Consider the following 24478-nt stretch of genomic DNA (forward strand, 5'->3'; position numbering starts at 1 on the left):
CTGGTAAGTAATAAAGAATAACTATGGCTTAAATGCTATGGGTGTCAGGGGAAAAAAATATATTTAACATGCAGACAATATTTAAATTAATCTTTTCTTTCTCACAGCAGCAGCATCCACTGCTGCACCAGCAGACATCACCCCTGGTAAGTAATAAAGAGTAACTATGGCCTACATGCTACGGGTGTCAGGGGGAAAAAATACATGTAACATGCAGAAAATATTTAAATTCATCTTTTCTTTCTCACAGCAACAGTCCCTCCTAGTGCTGCACCAGCAGACATCACCCCTGGTAAGTAATAAAGAGTAACTATGGCTTAAATGCTATGGGTGTCTGGAAAAAAAAATACATGTAACATGCAGAAAATATTTAAATTAATCTTTTCTTTCTCACAGCAGCAGCAGCATCCACTGCTGCACCAGCAGACATCACCCCTGGTAAGTAATAAAGAGTAACTATGGCCTACATGCTATGGGTGTTTGGGGAAAAAATACATTTAACATGCAGAAAATATTAAAATTCATCTTTTCTTTCTCACAGCAGCAGCATCCACTGCTGCACCAGCAGACATCACCCCTGGTAAGTAATAAAGAGTAACTATGGCCTACATGCTACGGGTGTTTGGGGAAAAAATACATTTAACATGCAGAAAATATTAAAATTAATCTTTTCTTTCTCACAGCAGCAGCATCCACTGCTGCAGCTGCAGACATCACCCCTGGTAAGTAATAAAGAATAACTATGGCTTAAATGCTATGGGTGTCAGGGGAAAAAAATATATTTAACATGCAGACAATATTTAAATTAATCTTTTCTTTCTCACAGCAGCAGCATCCACTGCTGCACCAGCAGACATCACCCCTGGTAAGTAATAAAGAGTAACTATGGCCTACATGCTATGGGTGTCAGGGGGAAAAAATACATGTAACATGCAGAAAATATTTAAATTCATCTTTTCTTTCTCACAGCAACAGTCCCTCCTAGCGCTGCACCAGCAGACATCACCCCTGGTAAGTAATAAAGAGTAACTATGGCCTACATGCTACGGGTGTTTGGGGAAAAAATACATTTAACATGCAGAAAATATTAAAATTAATCTTTTCTTTCTCACAGCAGCAGCATCCACTGCTGCAGCAGCAGACACTACCACCTGTAAGTAATGAAATGTTGCTCTGGTTTCCATGTTTGGCTGTCTGCCATGCTCTGATCATGTATTGACTGCCTCCCTGCCTCCATAACAATATAATTTCATCAGTTAGAATTGGAGATAATCCCACCTGCCTCTCCTTTGGCTTCCAGATAGTAATAAAGGAGCAAAAGGGAAAAGGGGAAACAGAGAAAAACTGGCCCTGATGAAAGCCTGAAGGGGCAGACACCCTACATCAACACAAACTCAGATTTGCACCTGGTCATCCCATTCCCACAAAATCATCCTCCCTGCACCTCCCAGAGCTGCATCCCAATCCCTGCACACTCTGGGATGTATTTGCCATGGGAATGGGCAGCTCCAGTGCCCACCAAGGCATCCCCAGTGCCCTCACCAGCAGACGGCACTGGGCGGGCTCTGCACGTCAGGAACTTCATCCCAGCCCCAAACTGCACATCAGAAACCTCATCCCAGCCCCAAACTGGTGTTCAGCAAACAGCTCCAGGCCCCCAGAGCTGTGCCATGGTCAGGGATGGGTTTTCCTCCCACTCAGGAACATTGTCCAACCCCTAAGTGAGACCTTGGGTCTCCTGAGGTTTGGGTATCTCTCACCTGCCCAGTGCTGGGAAAGCAGTTTTTAACCTGCAGTTTTGTTTTCTCTCGTGTCTCTGATCAGCCCCCGCACCAGAAGGCACAACACCTGGAGCAGCAGGTGTGTATGACTTCAGTGTATTGGTCAGAATTTCAGGATCAAGCATCAGCTTGAGTGAAATCCTGCTCCACTCCCCCTTGCCAGCCCTGGCTTTGCCCCCACAGTCATGGAACAGACACTGAAGGGTGGTTTTGTTTTCTCTTTGACAGCCACAGCTGAGCCCACCGCAGCTGAAATCCCAGGTATTTTATTTCTGGTCCTTCCTGCAGCTGTGGGGAACACTGCACTGTATTTCATGTGGGTCATCCATGTATTAGAAGATATACAATGTTTGATTTTCTCTTTTCTCACAGAGACAGCCTCACCTGCTGCATCAGTTCCTCCACCTCCTGAAACAGCAGCCATTGTCACTGGTAAATGAAGCAGATTTACCCTGCTTTGTACCCTTAACTCCCCACCAAAGCTGGGATCTGAGATGTGCTGGCAAGGCTCCCTGTCTCCATGCATCCTCTCATGGAATTAATATTGAAATTTAGGAATTTTTTTTTTTTTATTTTTGGCTTCCATACAAATTGAGGGACCTGAATTGTTGGTATTGATATGGGAGTTTCATTTTGCTCTCTACTAGTTCTAAGGAACTGGAATTCACTGGGGCAGACACGCCACACCAACATAAATTCAGATTTCCTCCAAATCACCTCACTCCTACGAAGCCAGCCCCCCTGGATTCCAAAGCTGCATCCCCACTGGAAGCTGAGGCAGTGGGAATCCTTTTGACATATTCAGTGGTATTTGCTTTGAACCTTAGTTTTCCACAGTGGGCTTTGTCTTTTGAAAAAACTGAATTGCAAATTCTGCTCCCTAGTTGATAATGCTCTGCCCCAGCTGCTCACAGAGCAGAGCCAGGGTTTATTTTAGAGTCTGCCCATGGCAGCCACACTTTGATGAAAGGCACTTGGCTGCTTTGGTAAGCACACACAAGAAACTGAACTTCAGGTGCCAAGCAGACGTTTGAGCCTCACACAGAGGGTTATTACCTCACAGAGAGGGATAAACAGAATTAAATCTAGTTCCCATAAATGCCAGCAATATGTACTCAAGCCCCCACACTTTCCTTAGTATGAAACCTTTGTCCATGACAATTCTATTCCCCAGAACTGCTGCTAATAATATTCCCTAGTCCTAATGTGTTCTGCTCATTACAATGTCTATTAACTGATGGCCTAAAAGCACATCTTTTCCTCAATCAGCTCACTTTTTAACCTTTTTTTATTTTCATTCAAAGCCAATCCACAGACAAACGCAGCAACTACAGGCTCAGGTATTTGATTCTTTCTTCTTTTTAATGACGTCTCTTCCTAAGGGCAGGATGCCCTGGGTGAGAGATGTGAGCTGGGAAGGGCTGGCAGAGCTGGGAAGGGCTGGCAGGGCTGGTGAGTTCCTTGGCAGAGGGGATCTGAGTGCAGGGGAAGCGGGAGAGGCTGGATGCAGGCACAGGGATTGGGAATGCCACAGCTCAGCCAGGGATCACACACTGCTTAGACAGGGCTGGCAGCAGAACCATCCTCAGTGGTGAGGGCCAAGGGGATGAGCTGGCCCAGGTCTGCACCGTTTATGGTCACAAACCATTTGAGATGTCGTCCCATGGCCTGCCAGCTCTGCCCACCCCGTGCCCTGTGCTCTCGGGGGCTCACAGGCAGAGACTTCTCATGATCCTGGCAAATTCCCCCTCTTCCAGGAGAGAACCACACCAAGGAGTTTCCTCGGGGTTAGCTGTTAGTTGTAGGAGGGAGAAATGAGCTTTTAATGGGACAATATCAGAGAGAGAGAAATTAATTTCCTCCCCGCTCAGCTGCCATTCCGGGCCCGCATTTAAATTAGCAAAGCAGGCCAGTATTTTAAATATATATGCAGTAAAATATTATGCAGTAAAATACCTGCTGCATTCTGCTCTGTGTTTACTTTTGGCTTCTCAACATTCAATTCCTTCCCCTGCAGCAGAGCTCGTTCCCCTGCCTAACTATGTGAAGCTGTTGTTGCTGAAATACCTAAACAGCCTGTGCCAGCCAAGGAGACCTGGGATGCCAGAAGTGACATTGGAAGGGTAAATATTTATTCATGCATGAATAAATGCTATTTATTCATGTGAGATGCCCCAGCCAAGCTGGGATACCCCAAAGATGATTTCACACCATTTTGTTACACTCTTAAGTGCTCAGGTACAACTTGATTTGACTACTCACTCATACCCATACTTCCAATTACTAATCACACTAAAATTTTGCAAAACACCACTATTTCTTGGAAACAGACAAACATTCTTGGTGCATGTCTGTTGATCCAAATGTCCCAGGAGCCATTCTTGCTGGAGCCACTGATTTATGGCACCAGATGATGCTGGCAGGGATTCAAAGACACGTCAGAGGGGCTGGGATGCTGCCCAGGGGAATCCTTCATGGACAGCTCTAAGCTTCCAAAAATTCAAAATCCTTCTTTCCATGGCTGTCCTTTAGTTTGTTTTAATTAAGCATGAACCATAGCAGAGTGTGCAGTAAAATTCCACTACCTCATCACTGTACAGTTTGTAATGTGATTTAATATTTATTGACAAAATTCCATGAGGTGTGGCATTACATTTGTATGTGTTGTGGTGCACATTGCACCAACAGACATCCAAATTCCATGCAGTGGCATGGAGAGGAATGAACAGGGGCTCAGTGCTGTGAGTTGTGATTAACATCACTGCTGAACATTTGTGGGAGAAAGTTTCTTGCAACCGAGGAAACAAACTTAGTGAGCATGCCACAGCCATGACAAAATCAATATGTGGGGTTGTTTTTTTTTCCCTTTTTCAGGTGTGTAAAGGATCCAACCTGTGGGAATCAGCCTTCACCAGGCCAGAGGCTCATCCAGCTCCGTCACGGGGCTGCTGTAAACCCCAGACTCTGCCTGAGGTGCAAAGTATCAGGGTGCAATGCACCCCCTCCTCCTCCTCCTCCTGTCAGACCCTTCCCAGGGAACAGGCTCCCCCCTCTCAGACCCTTCCCAGGGAACAGGCTCCCTCCTGTCAGACCCTTCCCAGGGAACAGGCTCCCCCCTGTCAGACCCTTCCCACAAAACAGGCTCCCCCCTGTAAGACCCTTCCCAGGGAACAGGCTCCCCCCTGTCAGACCTTTCCCAGTGAACAGGCTCCCTCCTCCCAGACCCTTCCCAGGGAACAGGAGAAGAGCCAGGAGAAGCGCAAGCGACGTCGTTATTGTCATCGTCTCCTAGTAAGGATGCTTCTGACCATGACGTTATGTTGAGCGCCTCTAGACCTGTTCATTGTGTTCCAAGATCTGCTGCTCATTTCTAAAAATATGCTAGTGGGTGTAAATCTAAAGGTATTTCATCTTAAATTAACTTGGGTTGCTTAAATTCAGATCTTTCGAATCGATGCAGCGGATCTTGTAAAAGCCTGAACTTCAATAAATACTCTCAGTGACAAAAATAATTGGACCAATTGCCTGTTTTTTCTCAAGATTTTGTTTCCTTCTCAATGTTGCTTCAGTTCTAATTGTGCTCAGTTCACATAAAACTCCACCACACTCCTAACCCTGTGCTCTGCTTCTCACAGGTATTGATTTAAAGGGCATTGGGTTCTGGAGCATTGACTGGCAGGGATCCACAGGCCAGCTCACACATTCACTGCAGAGTCACATCCAGGCACAAAAGGGATGTTAATATCTGAAAATTCCTTGCAAGTGCGTGTGTGGGTTTGAGAAATAAAAGGCTACACAGAGTAAATGCAAATTTAGCATTTCCAGAAGCCAAAGGGAATTCAAATGCTGTGCAACATCCTTAAACATGTATTTAGTGCCTCCACACTCAAAGGCAGTGTCAGTACATTTCACAATGAAGAATGTTAAATTTAGATTAAAGTTTAGATTAAATTTAAGTTAAATTTAACTTAGAAAAGTGATGGCAAAGGTGACATTATGGGACTTTACTTTGACTTCCAGACCTCTATGAAACTTACTCAACTTGCAAGATCAAAATCCTTAAAGTGAATTAAAAATCAGAGAGAGTTGTTTTAAAGAAGTCATAAGTCTGAGATTAGAAATACAGTATCATTACAAAATGCATTATATATCAGTTTTCTTATAAAAGAAAATGGTTTTGTCAAAAAAAAAAAATTACAATGGAAGAAAAGCACCTGGCTGTGTTTCAAGAAGGTCTTGACTTTGTTTTTTGTTTTCTAGTAAAGTTGGAAGAAGCCCTGTTTGCACAGCTGTGGGGTTTGTGCTGCCCTCAGCAGCTCCTGGGGAGCCCTGGCTGCTCCCACGCCCAGGTCCCAGCCTGACCCAAGGCCAGGTACCAGCACACCTGGGCCCCTGGCACAGCCTCAGCAGCTCCGGGGACTGGGAGCTCTCTGCTGCACTGGGAAACACTCTGCAACACTCTGCCATTTTTTCAGAGCTTTGGTCCTTATGAGACAAAATAGGGTTCATGTATTGGAACAGGTAATTTGTGCTGAAAGGAATTCAGGCTTTCAGGGCTGTGCTTGTTTCCTTGTCTCAGGAAGGAAAGGCTGATTTCTTTTTCCTTCTGTGGCTCCTAGTGTGGGGGTAAGAAAGTCCTGTCTGCAAAGTGGTTGCAGTGCAATCTTCTCCTTTTAATCTGTGACAATCTGGCCTTGCTCATCCCTGGGTGTTTCAGCAGTATATTCATGACAACTCTTTTACAGCAGCTGCTCTTTGCAATCCCCAGCAATGGGGATATACACTGGGAATATCTGCCCTGTGTAACCTAAAGGGAGAGGTGTCAAAACGAAGGTGGGAGAAACCAAACTCTGCTGAGCAGTGCTGAGAGAAAACTGCAAATGTGTCTCCCAAGGGAGTCTGTCAATCCCTGCCACAACATTCCTGCTCATGCCAACACCCTCAAACAGCCCCTCAATTAAATCCACTGGAAAATGTGCTTTGAGAGCTGACAAAAGCACTTTAAACTTCCTCCACACAGTGCCTGTTTAAAACCATGGGCCCACCTGTTACTTTCTCATTTATATCTGTTAAAAAGAAACACTGACTGACAGATTAAACCCTCCCTCTTGGTACCACAGGGTGGTTGTGAAATAGCAGCAGGTATAAAAGCCAGGAAAGCCAAAGCTTGCCCTCCCCAGCTGCCCTCAAAATGCAGCTGCTCTGGCAGTTCCTCCTCCTGCCTCTCCTCACTGCCCTGGCTCTCTCTGAAAGCAGCTCAGTAGAATTCACAGGTATGGAAATCTGTTTATTGGTGACATTTTATCGATTTCTGTACAACAGGTCTTATATAGGCAACTGAAGGGCAAAATGTTAAACATCTCTGAAAGTGAATCTTATTTTAAAGTGCTGATGCCACGATAGTAACACCTAAACGTGACTATAAATGGTAAATAATAAAAAATATTCTATACAGTCCACCCAATGGCAGTTATTTTATTTTAAGAACTTGATTTTGAAGCAGTTTTATTCTGGAATGTAAATTTGCTTTTATAAATTAACACCATATCGGAATAACAGAAATCAGGACACTAATTGGGAAATGTTTGCTTCTTGACAGAGATTTGTTCATTTTTCCTTTGTTCAATGAGAAGCAATACAGAGCTGTTTGCTGCTCAGAACAGCAATGTGGCTGATTAAAGGAGGGTGCCTGTTGCAGGATAATGAAATATTGCAGCAGAGCTGCTCCACTGGTGTCTGACCCCAGGGAGTGCAGGAGGGTAGGAGTGACCTGTAATGCTCTTACAGAGAGGAGGTTTCATTTGTGATGGCAAAAGTCTCTCCTCAACCTTTCTATTCCCTCTGGAGTCCATCAGAAAGCCCGACTTTATTTTCTGGGGCTGCATGCACTCTACAGAAAATTCTTCTGACTGCTTTAGACCATTATTTTCATATATAACATTAAATATAATTATATAATTAAATATAATTATATAATTATATTATGTTTAATATTAAATATAATATATATTTAATATTATATCTAATTATAATATTATGTATCTATATAATACATATCTATATAATTATATAATATATAATACATATTATATATTCAATATCATATTTAATAATACTATTATATATTTATATAATACATGTTTATATAATATATAATATATAATATATAATATATAATATATAATATATAATATATAATATATAATATATAATATATAATATATGATATATAATATATGATATATGATATATAATATTTAATGTTTTGTATATTATATATTTTATATTTTATATTATATATTATATATTATATATTATATATTATATTTGATTGTAATATTATTTGATTATAAATTATTTAATTATTATTTAAGATAATAATTAAATAAATATTGTTTTTATATAAATGAATATATAATTAAATATAATTCTGTTAAAGTGGAAAGGAGATCTTATGCTCAGAGTAGATTACAAACTTTCTCCAGAGTTTCCCATGCAATGGCCATTACTTCATCTACTTCCTGAGCTATTAATTAGTGTCAGTGATGTCAGACATAGCTGAGTTGTGGGGTTTTTTCATAAGGGTACTTACAGATCCCAATGCCTGAATTGCTTGTGGTGACAAACTCTGCTGAAAAGGGTTGCTGAGGTGCCCTGCAGCACTTGGCATTTCCAGCTGTGCTGCTGGCTTGATCCTTTTCTGTGGTCATAGGAAAACCAGGATAAATCATGGCTTTTTAATATTCTTTTACCATCAGATTCATCAGATTTCATAAAATGAAGTAATAGAAATAAATTTTTAAAAATTCGCACGTTTTTCAAATCTGTTTGATGATGCACTCTCCCAGTCTTTGTATAATAGAGGACTAAATATTTACTGCAAGAGAAAACTTGAGAGAGATCCTTGCAAGCTGTGTTTGTTGCTGCTGTCCAACAGGGGTGCCTCGCTGTGGGGCTGCACTGCATGAGCCCAACAAAGCACTGAGGATTGAACTCAATGCAAATGCAAACTGCACCTGGCAAATCCAGAGGAATGCAAATCAAACAATCAGGATTGTTTTCTCCCATTTTAAGTAAGTATTTCCTACAGATGCTTTTGCACTGTTTCACTCCACTGGAATATAGCACAGAAATGTATTGCCTCTAAATATCTCTCTCTGTTGAATCTGTGTTGTGCCCTCCAGTGAATCCCAGAATGGTTTGAGTTGGATGTGAGTTAAATCCCACCCAGCGCCACCCCTGCCATGGCAGGGACACCTTCCACTGTCCCAGGTGCTCCCAGCCCTGTCCAGCCTGGCCTTGGGCACTGCCAGGGATCCAGGGGCACCACAGCTGCTCTGGGCACCTGTGCCAGGGCCTGCCCACCCTCACAGAGAATTCCTTCCCCAAAACCCATCTATTCCTGCTCTTTGGCAGTGGAAAGCCATTCCCTGTGTCCTGTCCCTCCATCCCTTGTCCCAGTCCTTCTCTGGCGCCCCTTCAGGCCCTGCCAGGGGCTTTGAGCTCTCCCTGGATCCTTCTCCTCCCTGTTAAGCACCCCCAGCTCTCCAGCCTGTCCCAGAGCAGAGGGGCTCCAGCCCTGGGAGCATCTCCATGGCCTCCTCTGGACTCTCTCCAGCACATCCTTCTTGTCCTGGGCTCCCAGGGCTGGATGCAGCATTCCAGCTGGGGTCCCATGGGAAGAATCTCCTCCTCAATCTCCCATTCATTTTCAGTGTTGCACATGCACTCTTCTGGGTCATGTTGAGTTCCTCATTCACCAGCACTCCCAAATCCATCTCCTCAGGGCTGTTCCCAGCCCATTCTCCACCCAGGCTGTATCTGTGGGACTGCCCCAGCCCCCGTGCACATTTGCCAAGGAGCTCAGGTGATTCTCACTGTGCTTTTCCCAACAGATTTGCTCCTTCTTCAAGCTGTGAAACAGAGAGCATCAAAGTGTTTGACGGTGCCTCCACTGCTTCAGCTCTCCTTGGCCAAGTGTGTGATGACACAGATGCAGTCCCAGTGCTTGAATCCTCCTCTGACAGTTTAACTTTCCTCATTACAACCAACTCCGTGCCTTTCACACGAAACTTCTTCGTCTACTACTACTTCTTTTCACCAGGATCAAGTAAGCCATTAAATAACATCTGAACTGCAGCAATGAAACATAATTTAAAAAAAACTTTGATCAGCCTCACTCAGGTCTTCAGGCCTCAGAGAATGGAGTGGGGCAAAAATCAGTGAAAGAGGCACAAGCAATGTGTTTGCAGAGATCCCAGAAAGTTAAATTTAACTTAGAAAAGTGATGGCAAAGGTGACATTATGGGACTTGACTTTTACTTCCAGACTTCTATGAAATGTACTCAGCTTGCAAATATCACAGCATTTACCCAGGAGAATTTGACCATCTAGTCAGAACTCCTGCCAAGTGCAGATCACAGAAGCCAGTGAGGATTCTAATTCAAGAAGCTCCTTACTCTTTTTCTTTTGAAAGATAAAAACAGCTTGGACAAAATCAATCTTAGCTTGTGACCAGTCCCTTTGCTTCTGCTGACCTGGTGGCATGGTATTAAGCTCTTAAAAACTTAATTTTATATAGTACTTACCAAATCCCAGTTCATGATGCTCCAGTCTTTAATTTTGCTGCTGAAAGAATCTGCCCTGTTTCTAGTCTACATTTGTCTGAGGTTCCACTGGTTTGATTTTTTTTTTTTTGCCTTTGTCAAGTAAAGTCTCTGTCGTACTTGCAGATTTTGCACTTCCATACAGATAATGTGTGGTTGGTGTAGCATCTTCATTAGCAGTTTTTCAAGAGGGTACTGAATTTATCCAAAATGTGGATAAATGTGGCTCTCACTAGGCTGCTCCCGGTACCAAAGTTAACTCAAAGTTAACACCAGCTCAGGTGGCATCACACTGAGCCTCACAGAAATAGTGACCACTGGCTCCATTTTGTAATTCCACCTCAAATTCTCTATAGAATTTCCATCTTTAGTACCTTTAATCATTTCCAAAGGACTGGACTCCTAAAGAATAAATCCTGATAGTTACATAAGATTTGGTTTTTTTTTTTTTTAATGACTCATTATTATGACTTATTCTGTTACCAATATATCTCCTCTTCTTTTCAGGAAATGAAAATTGTGGGGGAGAATTAACTGGTCCCAATGGGACATTCAGCAGCCCCAACTACCCAGCACCTTACCCTCAGTTCAAATACTGTGTCTGGCACATACAAGCACCAAAAAACTTCAAGATAAACTTGGAATTCCAAGACTTTTTGTGAGTAAATTCCCTATTTATATTTTTATATATATACTTACTTATTTATTTATATTATGTATAGTTTTATATATCCCTATTTATACATACATTTATAAATGCTCTATTTCTCTTTATATATTCTGTTTACAGACATTACTTTGTTAAGCACAGGAAGAGGTGCTTTTTAACTTTTAGAACCTCTGTACACTTTTAAAATAAAGAGTTATGATAAACTGTTATGATAAAATGATTGTTTCACATCCCTGTACATTTCCCTAAAGCAGCTGCAGTGCCAGTCAGGGAAATGCAGAAAACATCTCTGGTGACCAGCCACGAGGTGCAGGTTCATTTCTTGAGATATTCAGACTGCAGGATGCCCTGCAAGAATTCAGTATGAAATGTGCAGGATTCCACAGGAAATCTTTACCTTGACCATTGCCCTCTGAGATAATAAACTCTGCACAGGGCGCAATATGCTCTGAGCATTCCTGGCCAGGGTCCATCTCTAATTCTGGGAGAATCCACCCTCCACTGGTGAAAAATTGCAAGAATCTTCCTCTGTGATACACTCAAGAGGTTTGAGAAGCCAACCCTACACTTTAAAAATTATACGTATAATATTTTTATATGTTTTCTTTGGTTTTAACAACGTCTATTTGTGGTGTTCTGTCCTCCATTCTATTACCTCAGTTGAGTGGAGCTCTCAGACACTTTATCTGCACTGGGTCCTCTATCCAGTACAACCAAAGATTTCCCTGTAATTATTTTTTTCCTGTGTCTGCAGCCTGGAATTGGACAGAAACTGCCAGCTTGACTTCACAGCAGTCTATGATGGGGCCAGCACTGCCTCTGGGCTGTTGGGGAAAGTGTGTGGGCATGCCCAGCCCACCTTTGAGTCTTCTTCCAACGTGCTGACAGTTGTGCTGTCCACAGATGACACCAACTCCTACAGAGGATTTTCAGCTCAGTATTCCACTGCTCCCCTGCCAGGACCCATGGAGCCCAACGGTGAGTGCCCCTGCTTCATGGGGAGGATGCTGATTCTTTTTATAACGTGATTCCTCTCTTACAAACATTCTAAAGAACTGGTGGTTGATACTGAGGAGTTAAGCCTTTTTATTGGTAGTCTTTTAACCCCTTTTGCACACAAAAATCCCACATTATCTCATCTATAGAGCGTAAGTTACTTCCTGACCCATCTGCAAAAGAAAAACAGTTCTTTCACTTTTGGTGGTTTTTTTTCTGGCTGGCATCACTTGAAATCAAAATTTTCCTTCTTTTGTGCAAAACATTGTTACCATGCTAAGATGCAAAGATAAACTCCTATTGTCTGGTTAGTTTAAATGGTTTTGTTGGAATTTTCCTGGAAAATTTTCAGGAATTTTCCTGGTCTGCACTGGGCAGTCAGAGTTTAGATGTGCTGTAATTTCCTTTCCCCCTGAGCTGGGCCTCATTTTCCTTACTGGTCCTATATCCTTGCATGCCCATCTTCCCATTACCTGAGATGGAAAGGAGTTTCTAAAGCCTCAGTGCCTGAGAGAAATCAATTTCTTTACCCACCATTCTGCACCAGCACTTTGATTCATTTTCCCTTTTAAAAATGCAGAGACCCTTCTGTGTTACTGGGTTTTAAATTAAACTTTCAGCATGAGTTTTATGGGGTTTTGCTCTAATTCTGAAGTTGAGCACGAAATTTTGGTGCAACTTCTGCATGATCTCAACTGGGCATGAACTTTTTCACTGACAAATCCAGAATCATGTGACGATTTCAAGGATTTAGACAAAGTGAGAAATGACCACAGCAGTTTGTCCTAATGTGTTTTTGGTTTTGTTTGATTCTTTTTCGATGGCAGCAACCCTTACATGCTCCTCAGACAGCATGAGAATTGTTCTGAGCAAGTCTTACCTGGCCTCCCTTGGCTTTGGGGAAGCTCACCTGCAGCTGAATGATCCATCTTGCAGACCAGTTGTGACAGATTCAGTGATCTTCTCCTTCCCATTGGCCAGCTGTGGGACAATTAAAAAGGTAAAGGGGATAAAAATATGAATAAGCTAACAAGAGCTTAGGAAAGATAAGAGCTGGTAAAAGCAGTGTATGAAGAGCATGCAAGTACATTGATTTTCACTCAGCTCACCCCATTCCATGTTTCCTGTCTGGAAGTACAAAGAACATTTTTTCCTCTTTAAGAATCTGATGATCAATGAACTTTTCAAAAGAAATGTGGGAGAATCCACACAAATTAACCCCCAAAAGATTCCCAAGAGCCAGTTCATAGCACTCATTTGATAAGGGTGACTGGAGCTTTGATACTTCCCACACTCCATGCACTATTCCTAAACCTTGCTGCTGCCTGGATTGGTTCAGTGTTTAGGAAAAATAAGAGGAGGGTTGATAAGATCTTTTTTGGCTGCAGCCTGTTTCACAGTTCCAAGACTCTGACAAGGACAGCTGGGCAGGTGTGTAAGTTTAGTTACAATTCCTTAACTATTCCTTAACCTTGTTGCTGCCTGGATTGGTTCAGTGTTTAGGAAAAATAAGAGGAGGGTTGATAAGATATTTTTGGCTGCAGCCTGTTTCACATTTCCAGGACTGATAAGCATAGCTGGGCAAGTTTGTAAGTTTAGTTACAATTCCTTAATTATTCCTTAACCTTATTTCTGCCTGGATTGGTTCAGTGTTTAGGAAAAATAAGGGGAGGGTTGTGACGGTGTTCGCAGGGGTCTTAAGATGAGGGAAGAGATGAGAATGTTGACTCCATGTTTCATAAGGCTGATTTATTATTTTATGATATATATTATATTAAAACTATACTAAAAGAATAGAAGAAAGGATTTCATCAGAAGGCTAGCTAAGAATAGAAAAAGAAGGAATGAAAAACAAAGACTTGTGTCTCAGACAGAGTGTGAGCCAGCTGGCTGTGATTGGCCATTAATTAGAAACAACCCCATGAGACCAATCCCAGATGCACCTGTTGCATTCCACAGCAGCAGATAACCATTGTTTACATGTTGTTCCTGAGGCCTCTCAGCTTCTCAGGAGAAAAAAATCCTAAGGAAAGAATTTTTCAGAAAATATCATGGCTACAGAGGGTTGATAAGATTTTAGCTACAATTCCTCTCAACTGCTGTGCTGGTGCAAGCCCAGCTGAGCCCTGGCACGTTCCTTTCCCAGGATGAAGGGCACAGCATCACTTACACCAACACCATCTCCCTGGCTGCAGCTGGCAGCACCATCACCCGCCAGAGGAGCACTGAGATCACTGCCCGGTGCACCATGAGCAACAACGAAACCCTGGAGCTCATCTACACCACAACAAACAATGCCATCCAACAGCTGGCTGCAGGGGGCAGGTACAATGTCAGCATGGCCTTCTACGAGTCAGATCTGTTCTCCAAGCCCATACAATACTCCCCATACTACGTGGACTTGAACCAAACTCTCTTTGCTGAGGTGACTCTTCACTCCACCGACCCGAATCTCCAGGTGTTCATTGATACCTGCACTGCATCTCCACAGCCTGCCTTTGGATCACTGACATATGACCTAATCAGGAGTGGGTAAGGCTGATTTTTTTTATTACACTCTCCTAATGTGAGAGGAAATGGGATCTAAATGTCAACTGCACTTCTTCTATTGTTTATTTTATTTATTATAGTCTCTTCCACCTACCTTCTTTAGTAGACTGTGATTGGAACTGAGTTGCAGATAAATTTAAAGATGTTCCACAAATAGAGCTAGGAAAAATATCCACATCACGTTGGGCAAAGGTAAAAAATCACATCATTGTATGCCACATGTAGAACAGTGCCCTGGTTAAATGCTATGGTTACAGCTCACAGGACTCAGCCAGAATGATTATTCCAAGTGGACTGTTTTAACAGATCTGCTAATCCTTTTGCAGCTGCAATAAAGATGACACTGTGGTAACCTACCCAGCGTTTGGAAACCATGGAAGATTCAAGTTTAGGGCCTTCAGGTTCCTGAGGAGCTTCCCATCAGTTTATCTGCAGTGTGACATTGTGATCTGTGACAGCAACAGCACCAGCTCTCGCTGTGCCAGAGGCTGCATCTCCAGGCAGAAAAGAGCCATCTCTCCCTACACATGGAAAACCAACACTGTGGTGGGGCCCATCCGCCTGAAAAGAGATCTCGGGGCTGCTGAGCTCTCAGGTGAGAGGGGAAAAATAAAAAAATAAATGTATCTACATGTGCACTTCACTCAGTTTTGTTGGTGGCACTCCAGAAAATGAGCACAGCTGACTGACTCCAGGGCAGGTTAAATCCTCCCACTGCATGCACAGAGCAGGAGGAACAAGGAGTGCTGAGAGCAGAAACCAAAAGCATCATGCCTTTAAATCAGAGGTGTCTGTAAGACAACTAAGCTTTGGTGCCATTTGCAGTCTGATCTGCATTGGTCAGGTACTGAGAGCAAAGGGAAACTACAAAATATGGAAAAGTTATTTTTAAAAGCTTGTATTGCTGCTCCCACTGTGCTCACTGATCTTTATGGAGCCCAAAGCTTCACCTGAGAAAAGAACATTGGGCCATTTGCTTTCAGGTATCAGAGCTAGGAAATATTTATAATTAATCTGGCTCTTAAGAGTAATTAGAATATTTTACTTTTTAAAAATTATTAACCTTTCTAAATTCTAGCAACATTTTAGATATGTTTCCATTTATTTCAATAAAGATTTTGCATCCATACACATGGAAGTGAACATATCTGTAACTCACAGGCAAATATAAAGCAGAATGAGTTTTACTGAGAAGCAGATAGGAAACCACTAATTGGTTTTTTCTTGCCCAACTTTGCTTCAGCAAATATCTCAAGTCTCTCTCATGGTGACAGCACTGCTTGGCAGAAACTTGGCTGCAGCAATACCAAAGAATTGAACATCGTGATGATCTGCAGGATTGTTTTATTAGCAATTTTTACAACTCTTCAGTACTACTATTCAGGATTTGCACTCTGTGTGGGTCATGTCAAATGAAAATATCTGAAAAAATGCTTATTTAATTCCCAGTTAAATCATACAGTATTCTAAACTTTAAACACTTTATTTTTCTCTCTACACAGAATCCCTCACTGAAGTGGAAGCTGAAAAAACACCAAACCTGCAACAATACAACTTCCACACTCTGGCATTTGTGGTTTTAGTTTCAAACATTCTCATTGTGGTAGCTGTGATACTGAAGCATCACAAGCACCAGGGAGGATACAGGTATCAAAATGTCCAGAGCTCATTTTAACCACTTCTGGAGATTTCTACTTAGTATCAACTGCTCTTCATATTTGTCACCAGAGAGGGAAAAAACAAAAAGTCATTAAATTAACAGCATTGGAACTCAACACTCAGAAATTCATTTTGTTATCAAATAAAAAATCCAAACCCAAAAACATCTCAATTTAATACTCTGTCTCAAGTTACTGAGTTGAAAAAGTGTGTATACCTCAGGACAGACTTTATGCCTTCACAGGTACAAAGTACAAGATAATTAAGATAATTTTTTGTCTTAAAAAAATATTTTTCTCTTTTTGAATCACTTTGAAACTGCATCTGGCAAGAGTTAAGATCAGGGACAACTGCTTGGTGTCTTTTCAGAGCAGATTATCCTCTCTTCCAAATCTGCTCCTGTGTGTTCACTACCACCAGGATCTGACAGTCTTCAAAACACATCACTTTTCCTGGAGAGGGAAATATCAGGCAGAGTAAATAAAGATAGTGGCTTGCACATGCTTATGCTGATTTTGAGTCAACACTTGCTTCCCCATCAACAGCTTGTGCCAAAAATGTTTGTGGGGGTTACCATGAAGTCCCTCCACCCTTCAATTTACACCCCAGAATCCAAGAACAAACAGAATGAAGTTTGAAACTCGACCTGCCACAGAAGGGGGATTTGGAGTCACATTCCTACCTCCCCAAATGACAGCAAAACTGATCCCAACAGGTTAAAGGAAGTGTGATGCAGCAAGGAAAACTCCTCTGGAGCTGCCCCAGCACATCCTGTCTGGGAGCAGCACCCACTTGAGAGGAACCATGGCTGAAGTACTTGCACTCCTCAGGATAATGAAAGCTGGATAAAGCCTGCTGAGTGTGCAATCATTTCACTTGTTCCTGCACACTCAGCTAGTTTAGGAGGGAAAGAACTATCAGAATCTTGTTTTAGGTATCTCTTAAGAAGCCTGGATTCCTAATTCAGGTGCCTGTACAGCCAACAAGGCTTCCAAAGGAGCCAGGCTGGGTTCACATTCCCCCAGCTCTCTAAAGACAGCTCCACAAACTAGGCAATCCCAAATCAGGCAATGACAATCCCTTCCTTTTAGAGATGGAACAAGAAATGTCTTCAACAGGAGTGCCAATAAAGCAAAAGCACAAACTGCATTCTGTTCTACTGGCAACACACTTCACATCAAAATTAATACAACAAAAAAAAAAAAGTGAGCTGATTCCATGTAGGTACAAAGATAAGCAGTAACTCAGTTTATTTAGAGCACTCCATTATTCAAACTGGAACTGGGGGACTGCTCATACAGCTTCTAGCAATGCTCTTTAAATAAATAAGCCACAAAGGGCATACAAAACTCTTATATTTAGGAAAAAACACATTCTTAAGATCTTTCATAAAACTACCAAGTGTGTACAACAGTGGATAGAATTACAGTAACAAAATGCAAGTTAACAACACTGAGGTTCTTCATAGTTTGAACTGCATAAATACTGAGCTTTGTAAAGTTAATTAATTACTCCAGCTACTCACACTGAAGCCCCACCTGTGAATCCCTCTATCTCTCCCCATTAGAAAACCCCTCGTTGGAGTCATAGTGTGCTTGGGAAATTTTGTTTGGTTTTGAGTTCTGAACCAAGTCCATCAAGAGAAACATTTTATTGTCTATGTGTGTCTGAAGAGCCTGGATTTGGCAGTCAATATAGTCCATTAGCTTCTTCTCCATCAGATCCAGGTTTTTAGAAATGATCTTTTCCAAATAGGAGCAAATGGGCTGTTGTTCCACTCTGTAAGAAAAGCAAAGACAAGAATAAGTATAACCTATAAGAATAAATATAACCTATTTCTTAATGACAAGGGGCAATATAGAGATCTGGGCACCTGAATATCTGTTAAATGTAAAATTTCATTTATTAGGCAGTGAACTTTGGAAGGCATTGGGTTTCTAGCACAAGCAAAATACTCTGCCTGCCAAACTTTAAATCTCAGTTTTTTCATGAACATGCTACTGTATGTGGTCATCTTCTTTCAACCTTGTTTTTTCAAAGGCTCAAATATGCATTAGAGAGCTTAATTACATAAAACAAAATCCACACAAGTCAATATACACAGTTTGTATTCTGTCAGCAGGGAAGACTGTTCTTGTCAGCAAAAGTGCCTCAAGAGTTATCCAAACCATGCAACTCTCTGGGTTTGTATCTGCATTCTGTACAAATACTGGAGCTGAGATATTCAGTCTCCATTAAATCCTGATTCCCACATCTCAGGAGTTCCACTCTTGTTCCTGAGGTACCAAACTGGGGAACTGTGACACCTGCACTGTAAATGCCAACAAGTGAGGAGGAACAGGAAAATCAGTGGGATGATTCACACCAAGTACAGCACAAAGATTGTGGCACACTGTGTGAAAAAGGGAAGATGTGAGAATTTAGGGGTGAAAGTAATCAAAATGGAAATATAGTATATGAGAAAGACAAGCTAAATGTGTATGAAGAAACATGCTTTTAAATTAGATTAAATGGAGGCAGAAGATGTTATAGATGGATAATGAGATGATTGGCTCTCACTATTAAAAGATAACTATTGTGTGAATATTAAGAACAGCTTTAGTGATGTACAGTTATGTTATTGTGGTTTAGGTGTCCTCTGTTCTCCTCCTAGTTCCCCTTTCTCCCCTGTATTGTGACCATCAGACAGCCAGGGGTAAGACAGGTAACACAAAACAGTTTAGTAACAAATGATGTGACTTCTTCTGAAAAACTCCTACATTCAAAAAAGTTGTGAAATTGAAAATTTGTAATGTTCATCACAACACAGCCTTCAAAACCACATATTCTAAGATTCACTATTGCTGCTGCTGAGAAGAAAATTACATTACACATTTTGTTTAAACTTGTCAGTAAATATTCAATGCTACTTTGACAGATTCACCAAACTTAACTCACCCAGCACTCTGAGCAGTCTCCTCCTTGGCCACTGCACTCTTCCCAAGGTGCCTCTCTCCATCCTTGAGCCTAAGGTGATTCACCTGAGTGCACAGGTTTTGAAGAAAAGGAAGAAGCACCTGTGGGCTGGCCAGGTTTGGAGTTTCACCTGCTTGCTGCTGCACTTGCAGAGATCCCATGACTTTCAAATCATTCCTGAGGTCAACTGCATTTTGCTGGGTAGGAAGTCTTTCAGAATCCAAAGAATTCCCTCTTTCAGGTAGCTCTGAGTTCAGATCATGAGTTATTTTTACATCTTTATACACTGCCTCACTTGTTAAATGATTTTTAACAGGCAAAGGTTCACTGGCTGGTGGACTCAGTGATGACTGCAGAGCTGCTCTGTGCATTCCATCCAGTGCATGGTCACCTCCAAAGTCAGAATTCCTCCCCATGATCCAACTGAGCTTGTCTCCAAGAGGGAAACTGTTCTGAAGGGGAGAAAAACCCATTTGAGTATTTGAGATTTCAGATCTACTGGAAATTATACAGCAATAACAGCAGATACATTATAACCCTGCACTCTACTAGTAAAGATTTTTTAAATAATTTTAAACTACATTTCTTGTTAGGTATGAAGTATTAATTATCTTGTCAGTGCCTAAGTAAGAAAAGAGCTTTGCTGACTTCATTTTTACCATGCTGTGTCCCCAAAACTGAATTATTGACATAAGATGGATTCAGGATTCTTATAAATATATATATATACATATATATACATATATACACATATATATACATACATATACATACATATACACATATATATACATATACACACACATATATATGTATATGTGTATATGTATGTACGGGTATATATATATATGTATGTATGTATGTGTGTATATATATATGTATATGTATGTATATGCATATATACATACATATACATATACACACACACATATATGTATATGTATGTATGTATATATATGTATGTATGTGTGTATATATATGTATATATACATACATATACATATATACACATATATATACATATACACACACACATATATGTATATGTATGTATATATATATGTATGTATGTGTGCATATATATGTATATATACATACATATACATATATATACATATATATACATATATATACACATATATATACATATACACACACATATATGTATATGTGTAAATGTATGTATATATATATGTATGTATGTATGTATGTATATATATATGTTGTATATATATATATGTATGTATATATATATGTATGTATGTATATATATATATATATATGTATATATATAAAATGACCACTAAAGAGACAAACCAACCCATCTATCTACACCCCAAACATTCCAAGGAAAATGCCCACCATCCTTAATAAGCAGTGAAGCTTAAAATTACAACAACACTAATGCTAACAATAATAATAATAATAATAATAACGATAATAATAACGATAATAATAATAATAATAATAACGATAATAATAATAATAATAATAATAATAATAATAATAATAATAATAATAATAATAATATCCTGGAGAAAATAGTCTTTACTCCCTGCACTTACTTGAGTGGCAACACAGTTAAATCAGGATGAAAATGGCAGCAAGTACAGATTAAAAAAACCCCAAAATCTCTTTAGAGCATTGCTAACTGGTGAAGTGCCACTCTGTGCCTGTGGAAAAGTGATTTATTTACCTTCTGCTGACACCGGACCATGTCCATGAGCTGCTGAGCACCTGGAGACAACTTAGATCCCATGGATTCCATTATAGTTTGCACTCTGTCTAGATCTATGCTTGAGCCTAGTGAAGGAAAATCAGTTGCTAGTTTTGCAGACACTGCTTTCACTTCTAGAATTATTTTACTGATGAGTATTCTGTGTTTCTCACCAAAGGAGAGCAGCTATTGCAAGAAGGAAAAAAGAATACTTTGGTTAGGGGAAAAAAAAATAATCATTTTATGTCTTCTCTGTACAGAGGGGACAATGCATTGCTCTTTAAGCCTTGGGGAAAACTGTGATGAGCTCTTTTCCAGGGAAACTAAGCCAATTTCTCCTTGCTATTATTCCCCATAAAATTCTGACTGGAACAGAGGTGCCTGAGTACCCCAAAGATAAATGAAGTTTTTCCTAAGCATTTAAGAGTCGTGACCACACAATTTTCACAAGCTTATTTAACCCCAGAGCTGACAGCTCTCATCACAAATCTGCAGTTTATTTTTTCTCTAAGACTAAATTATCTGTATCATATAAAGTCTTCACAAAAAGAAAACTGAGATACCAATTTAAAAGGAGCACTCTGCCATCAACACAACGTACCAGCCAACAGATTTTTAAGTGATGATTATGTCAAGAGATGAAGTGTATAAAACCAATAATTTTACTAAGAGCAATGCAATTAAGTAGATTAAGTGATTAAAAAGATAGGAAAAAAATCAAAACAAGGCTGTTCAACTCCCTACCTTAATTCTACAGGAGGCTGCAGGGCATTCAAACTTAAGGTACTTGTGGTATAACGCAACCTCTTCAGTTTCACTAGAAAAACAAAATAAACAAGCTGTGACATCAATTTACAAGGTACTTTTCTTTCGTAGAAATACACTATATTGGTAAATATTTATATAAAAAACAAGACTGACTGGAACACATTTCTAATGCAGATTTATGGTTCCCAACAGCACTTTTAGTTTCTAGGTTTTAGCAGATTTTTACTTTCTAATAACAGCTTTAATGCTTATATACAACTTGTAATTAATCTTATGAAATATTTATGTAAAAATTACTTGTATGTGTGCTTGCACTGTGCACTAGAGAAGCTTTTGAGGCTCAGTACATTATTCACCCACCCTCCCTGAGGCTCTGAGTCGGCTGGTTTCCAGTTAGCTAATTAAGGAGCAGATGTGCCATGTAATGACTTAAAAACAAAATAGAAACATTGCCTTATTTCCCCCGGCAAAGCAGGGACGGAAGTACTGAAGGGGAAAACAAAACCTCCTTTTTAAAATTTTCTCTTTTGTTCTTTCAAGTTGACATGACTACTTATCACAGAGACCTTCAGAGAACTCAAGAATGGGCTGGGTTTGAAGGAACCTTTAAAGTCACCCAGTGCCACCCCAGCCATGGCAGAGACACCTTCCACTGTGCCAGGTGCTCCCAGCCCTGTCCAACCTGGCTTTGGGCACTGCCAGGGATCCAGGGGCAGCCACAGCTGCTTTGGGCATCCTGTGCCAGGGCCTGCCCACCCTCATAGGGAATTTCTTCCTGCCCTCTGGCAGTGGGAAGGCATTCCCCCCCATCCTATCTCTCCAAGCCCGTGTCCAAAGTCCCTCTCCAACTCTCTCACATCCTTTCTAGGCAGTGGAAATGCCTCTACGGTCTCCCTGTGCGCCTTCTCTTCTCCAGGCTGAACAACCTCAGTCCTCTCAGCCTTGCTACAGACACCGGGTGTCGAACAGCAGCATCACCTCACGGACACACACAGCAGAGTGCGGGCCCCACCACTCACCCCGGGGCCGGGCGGGTGCCGCGGCTCTGTCCCCGGCCGGTGCCGCAGTACTCCTCGCCCACGTACACCTCCATGTTGCGGGCCTGGCTCACGATGCCCACGGACACCATCTCGGCGCCGGGCCGGCACTGCAGCCGCAGCTCGCAGGGCTCCTCGCCGCCCTCCCGCCGCTCCGCCAGCACGGCCTCGCCGCTGCGGGGGGGAAGCGACACGCGTTGTCCCCTCGGCCCCGCTCCCGCCCGGCCCAGCCCGGCGCTCCCGCTCGCCGCCCGCCGCCCTCACCCGGGCTCCTCGCCGTCCCCCGCACCCCGCCGCAGGCACAGAGCCCGGGCCAGGCCGCCCGGCGGCGCGCAGGGCCAGGAGCACCGCGCCGACACACAGCGCGGCTCCCGGCCTCCCTCCTCCGCCTCCTCCTCCGCCGCCGCGCAGCCGCTCGACATCGCGGAGCCGCGGGCCGGGACAGCCGGGAGCGGGGCAGCGGCACCGACCGGCACCGACCGACCCTCAGCGGCCGCCGCCGCCGGGACGCGCCTGCGCAGCGCCGGGGCTCCGCGCGTGCGCGCTGGGCAGCGGCGGGAACCGCCCGAGGGAGCGCCGGGGGCGGGAACGGGGAACGGGGAACGGACCCCTCATCCCGGAGGAACGACGTCCCTCGGCCCGGGGAACGGCACCCTCAGCTCGGGGGACGTCCCTCTCAGTCCGGGGAGCGGCACCCTCATCCCGGGGGAATGGCACCCCTCATCCCGGGAGCGGCCCCCTCATCCCGGGGAACGGCCCCCTCAGCTCGGGGATGGCCCAAGGGGCGCAGAGGGCCGGAGTTAATTCGCGTGGAAAACACCTTGTGAGATTACTGAGTCCCAAATATGACCCGTGCCAACCTTACCTTGGCTACGTCCAGGTTTTCCTTAACCACCTCTGACTCCCTCACCTCCCTGGGCAGCCCATTCCAATGTCAAACCACTCCTTCTGAGAAGAAATTGCTCATAATGTCCACCCTAAACCTCCTGTGGTGCAGCTTAAGGCAATATCCTCTTGTCCTGTCACTGGTGGCTTGGGAGAAGAGACTGAACTTGTGCCAGGAGAGGTCTAGGGTGGATTTTAGGAAAAGGTTCTTCCCCCACAGTGTGATCCAGCTCTGAACAGGCTCCCCTGTTGGACTCAACACCTCAAAAGTCTTTTTCTACTGAAATGGTTCTTGGATTCTGTGAAACTTGTTAATATGTCAAAATTTGCATCAGCGGGATTCTCCCGAATTGTGTCCTGATAGTCCACCACACAGGAGAGAAGCTATGAATAAAAGAGGCCATCAATAAAAGATGGGGTTCATTTAATTTGCAGTAGGATCTCACCTTCTGGAGCTGGGGAACGCTGCTCCTGTGGCAGACAGACCCAGGGAATGAGGGTGTCAAGTTCTGCTTCCAGCAGTGCTCAGTGCAGGAATTTCAGGCTGTTCCCAGTCTGTGACTCTCTGGAAATGGACCTGGACGGGCTTCGACAAACTAATACTGCAAATACAGCCAGCATGCTGCTTTTTGTCACTTAAAGCATTGTTTTATAGCATTTACCAGCAATGGAAAATGCATTTTCTCTGCTTTAATCAAAGAATTAATTAAAATTAATTAATGTAAATGCTTGAGTGTGTTGTCTCAGCCTCATTTTTGTGTTTCTAAATGCGTGTGATACTTCTGAAATGCGTTGCAAACTCATCCACTTTTAGAAGCGTTTATTTTCTGCTTTTGGTGACAATGTGGTTACGT

At 42.4% G+C, this 24478-nt stretch overlaps 2 protein-coding genes and 1 long non-coding RNA gene across 3 annotated transcripts; 2 read left to right on the forward strand and 1 right to left on the reverse strand.

Moving 5' to 3' along the window:
• The first annotated feature begins 2006 nt into the window (after positions 1-2006).
• LOC131086459 (uncharacterized) lies at positions 2007-5255 on the forward strand. The gene is made up of 5 exons (XR_009114754.1): positions 2007-2042; positions 2154-2213; positions 3086-3121; positions 3799-3904; positions 4656-5255. It is a non-coding gene; the product is annotated as an uncharacterized LOC131086459 (long non-coding RNA).
• A 1033-nt stretch (positions 5256-6288) lies between these two features.
• On the forward strand, positions 6289-16759 carry LOC131086616 (CUB and zona pellucida-like domain-containing protein 1). Its single transcript, XM_058029702.1, has 9 exons — positions 6289-6302; positions 8666-8854; positions 9677-9891; positions 10895-11045; positions 11812-12035; positions 12881-13053; positions 14200-14585; positions 14930-15198; positions 16106-16759. Exons 1-9 carry the CDS (start codon positions 6289-6291, stop codon positions 16276-16278), a joined length of 1794 nt encoding a protein of 597 aa, XP_057885685.1. The 3' UTR covers positions 16279-16759.
• A 724-nt stretch (positions 16760-17483) lies between these two features.
• On the reverse strand, positions 17484-23176 carry C8H10orf88 (chromosome 8 C10orf88 homolog). Its single transcript, XM_058029479.1, has 6 exons — positions 23004-23176; positions 22722-22913; positions 21679-21751; positions 20914-21120; positions 19200-19669; positions 17484-18041 (listed from the first exon to the last, which is right to left on the reverse strand). Exons 1-6 carry the CDS (start codon positions 23159-23161, stop codon positions 17813-17815), a joined length of 1329 nt encoding a protein of 442 aa, XP_057885462.1. The 5' UTR covers positions 23162-23176; the 3' UTR covers positions 17484-17812.
• Between the last annotated feature and the right edge of the window lie 1302 nt (positions 23177-24478).

This window comes from Melospiza georgiana, chromosome 8 (genome assembly GCF_028018845.1).
Source record: "Melospiza georgiana isolate bMelGeo1 chromosome 8, bMelGeo1.pri, whole genome shotgun sequence".
Lineage (NCBI taxonomy): Eukaryota > Metazoa > Chordata > Aves > Passeriformes > Passerellidae > Melospiza > Melospiza georgiana.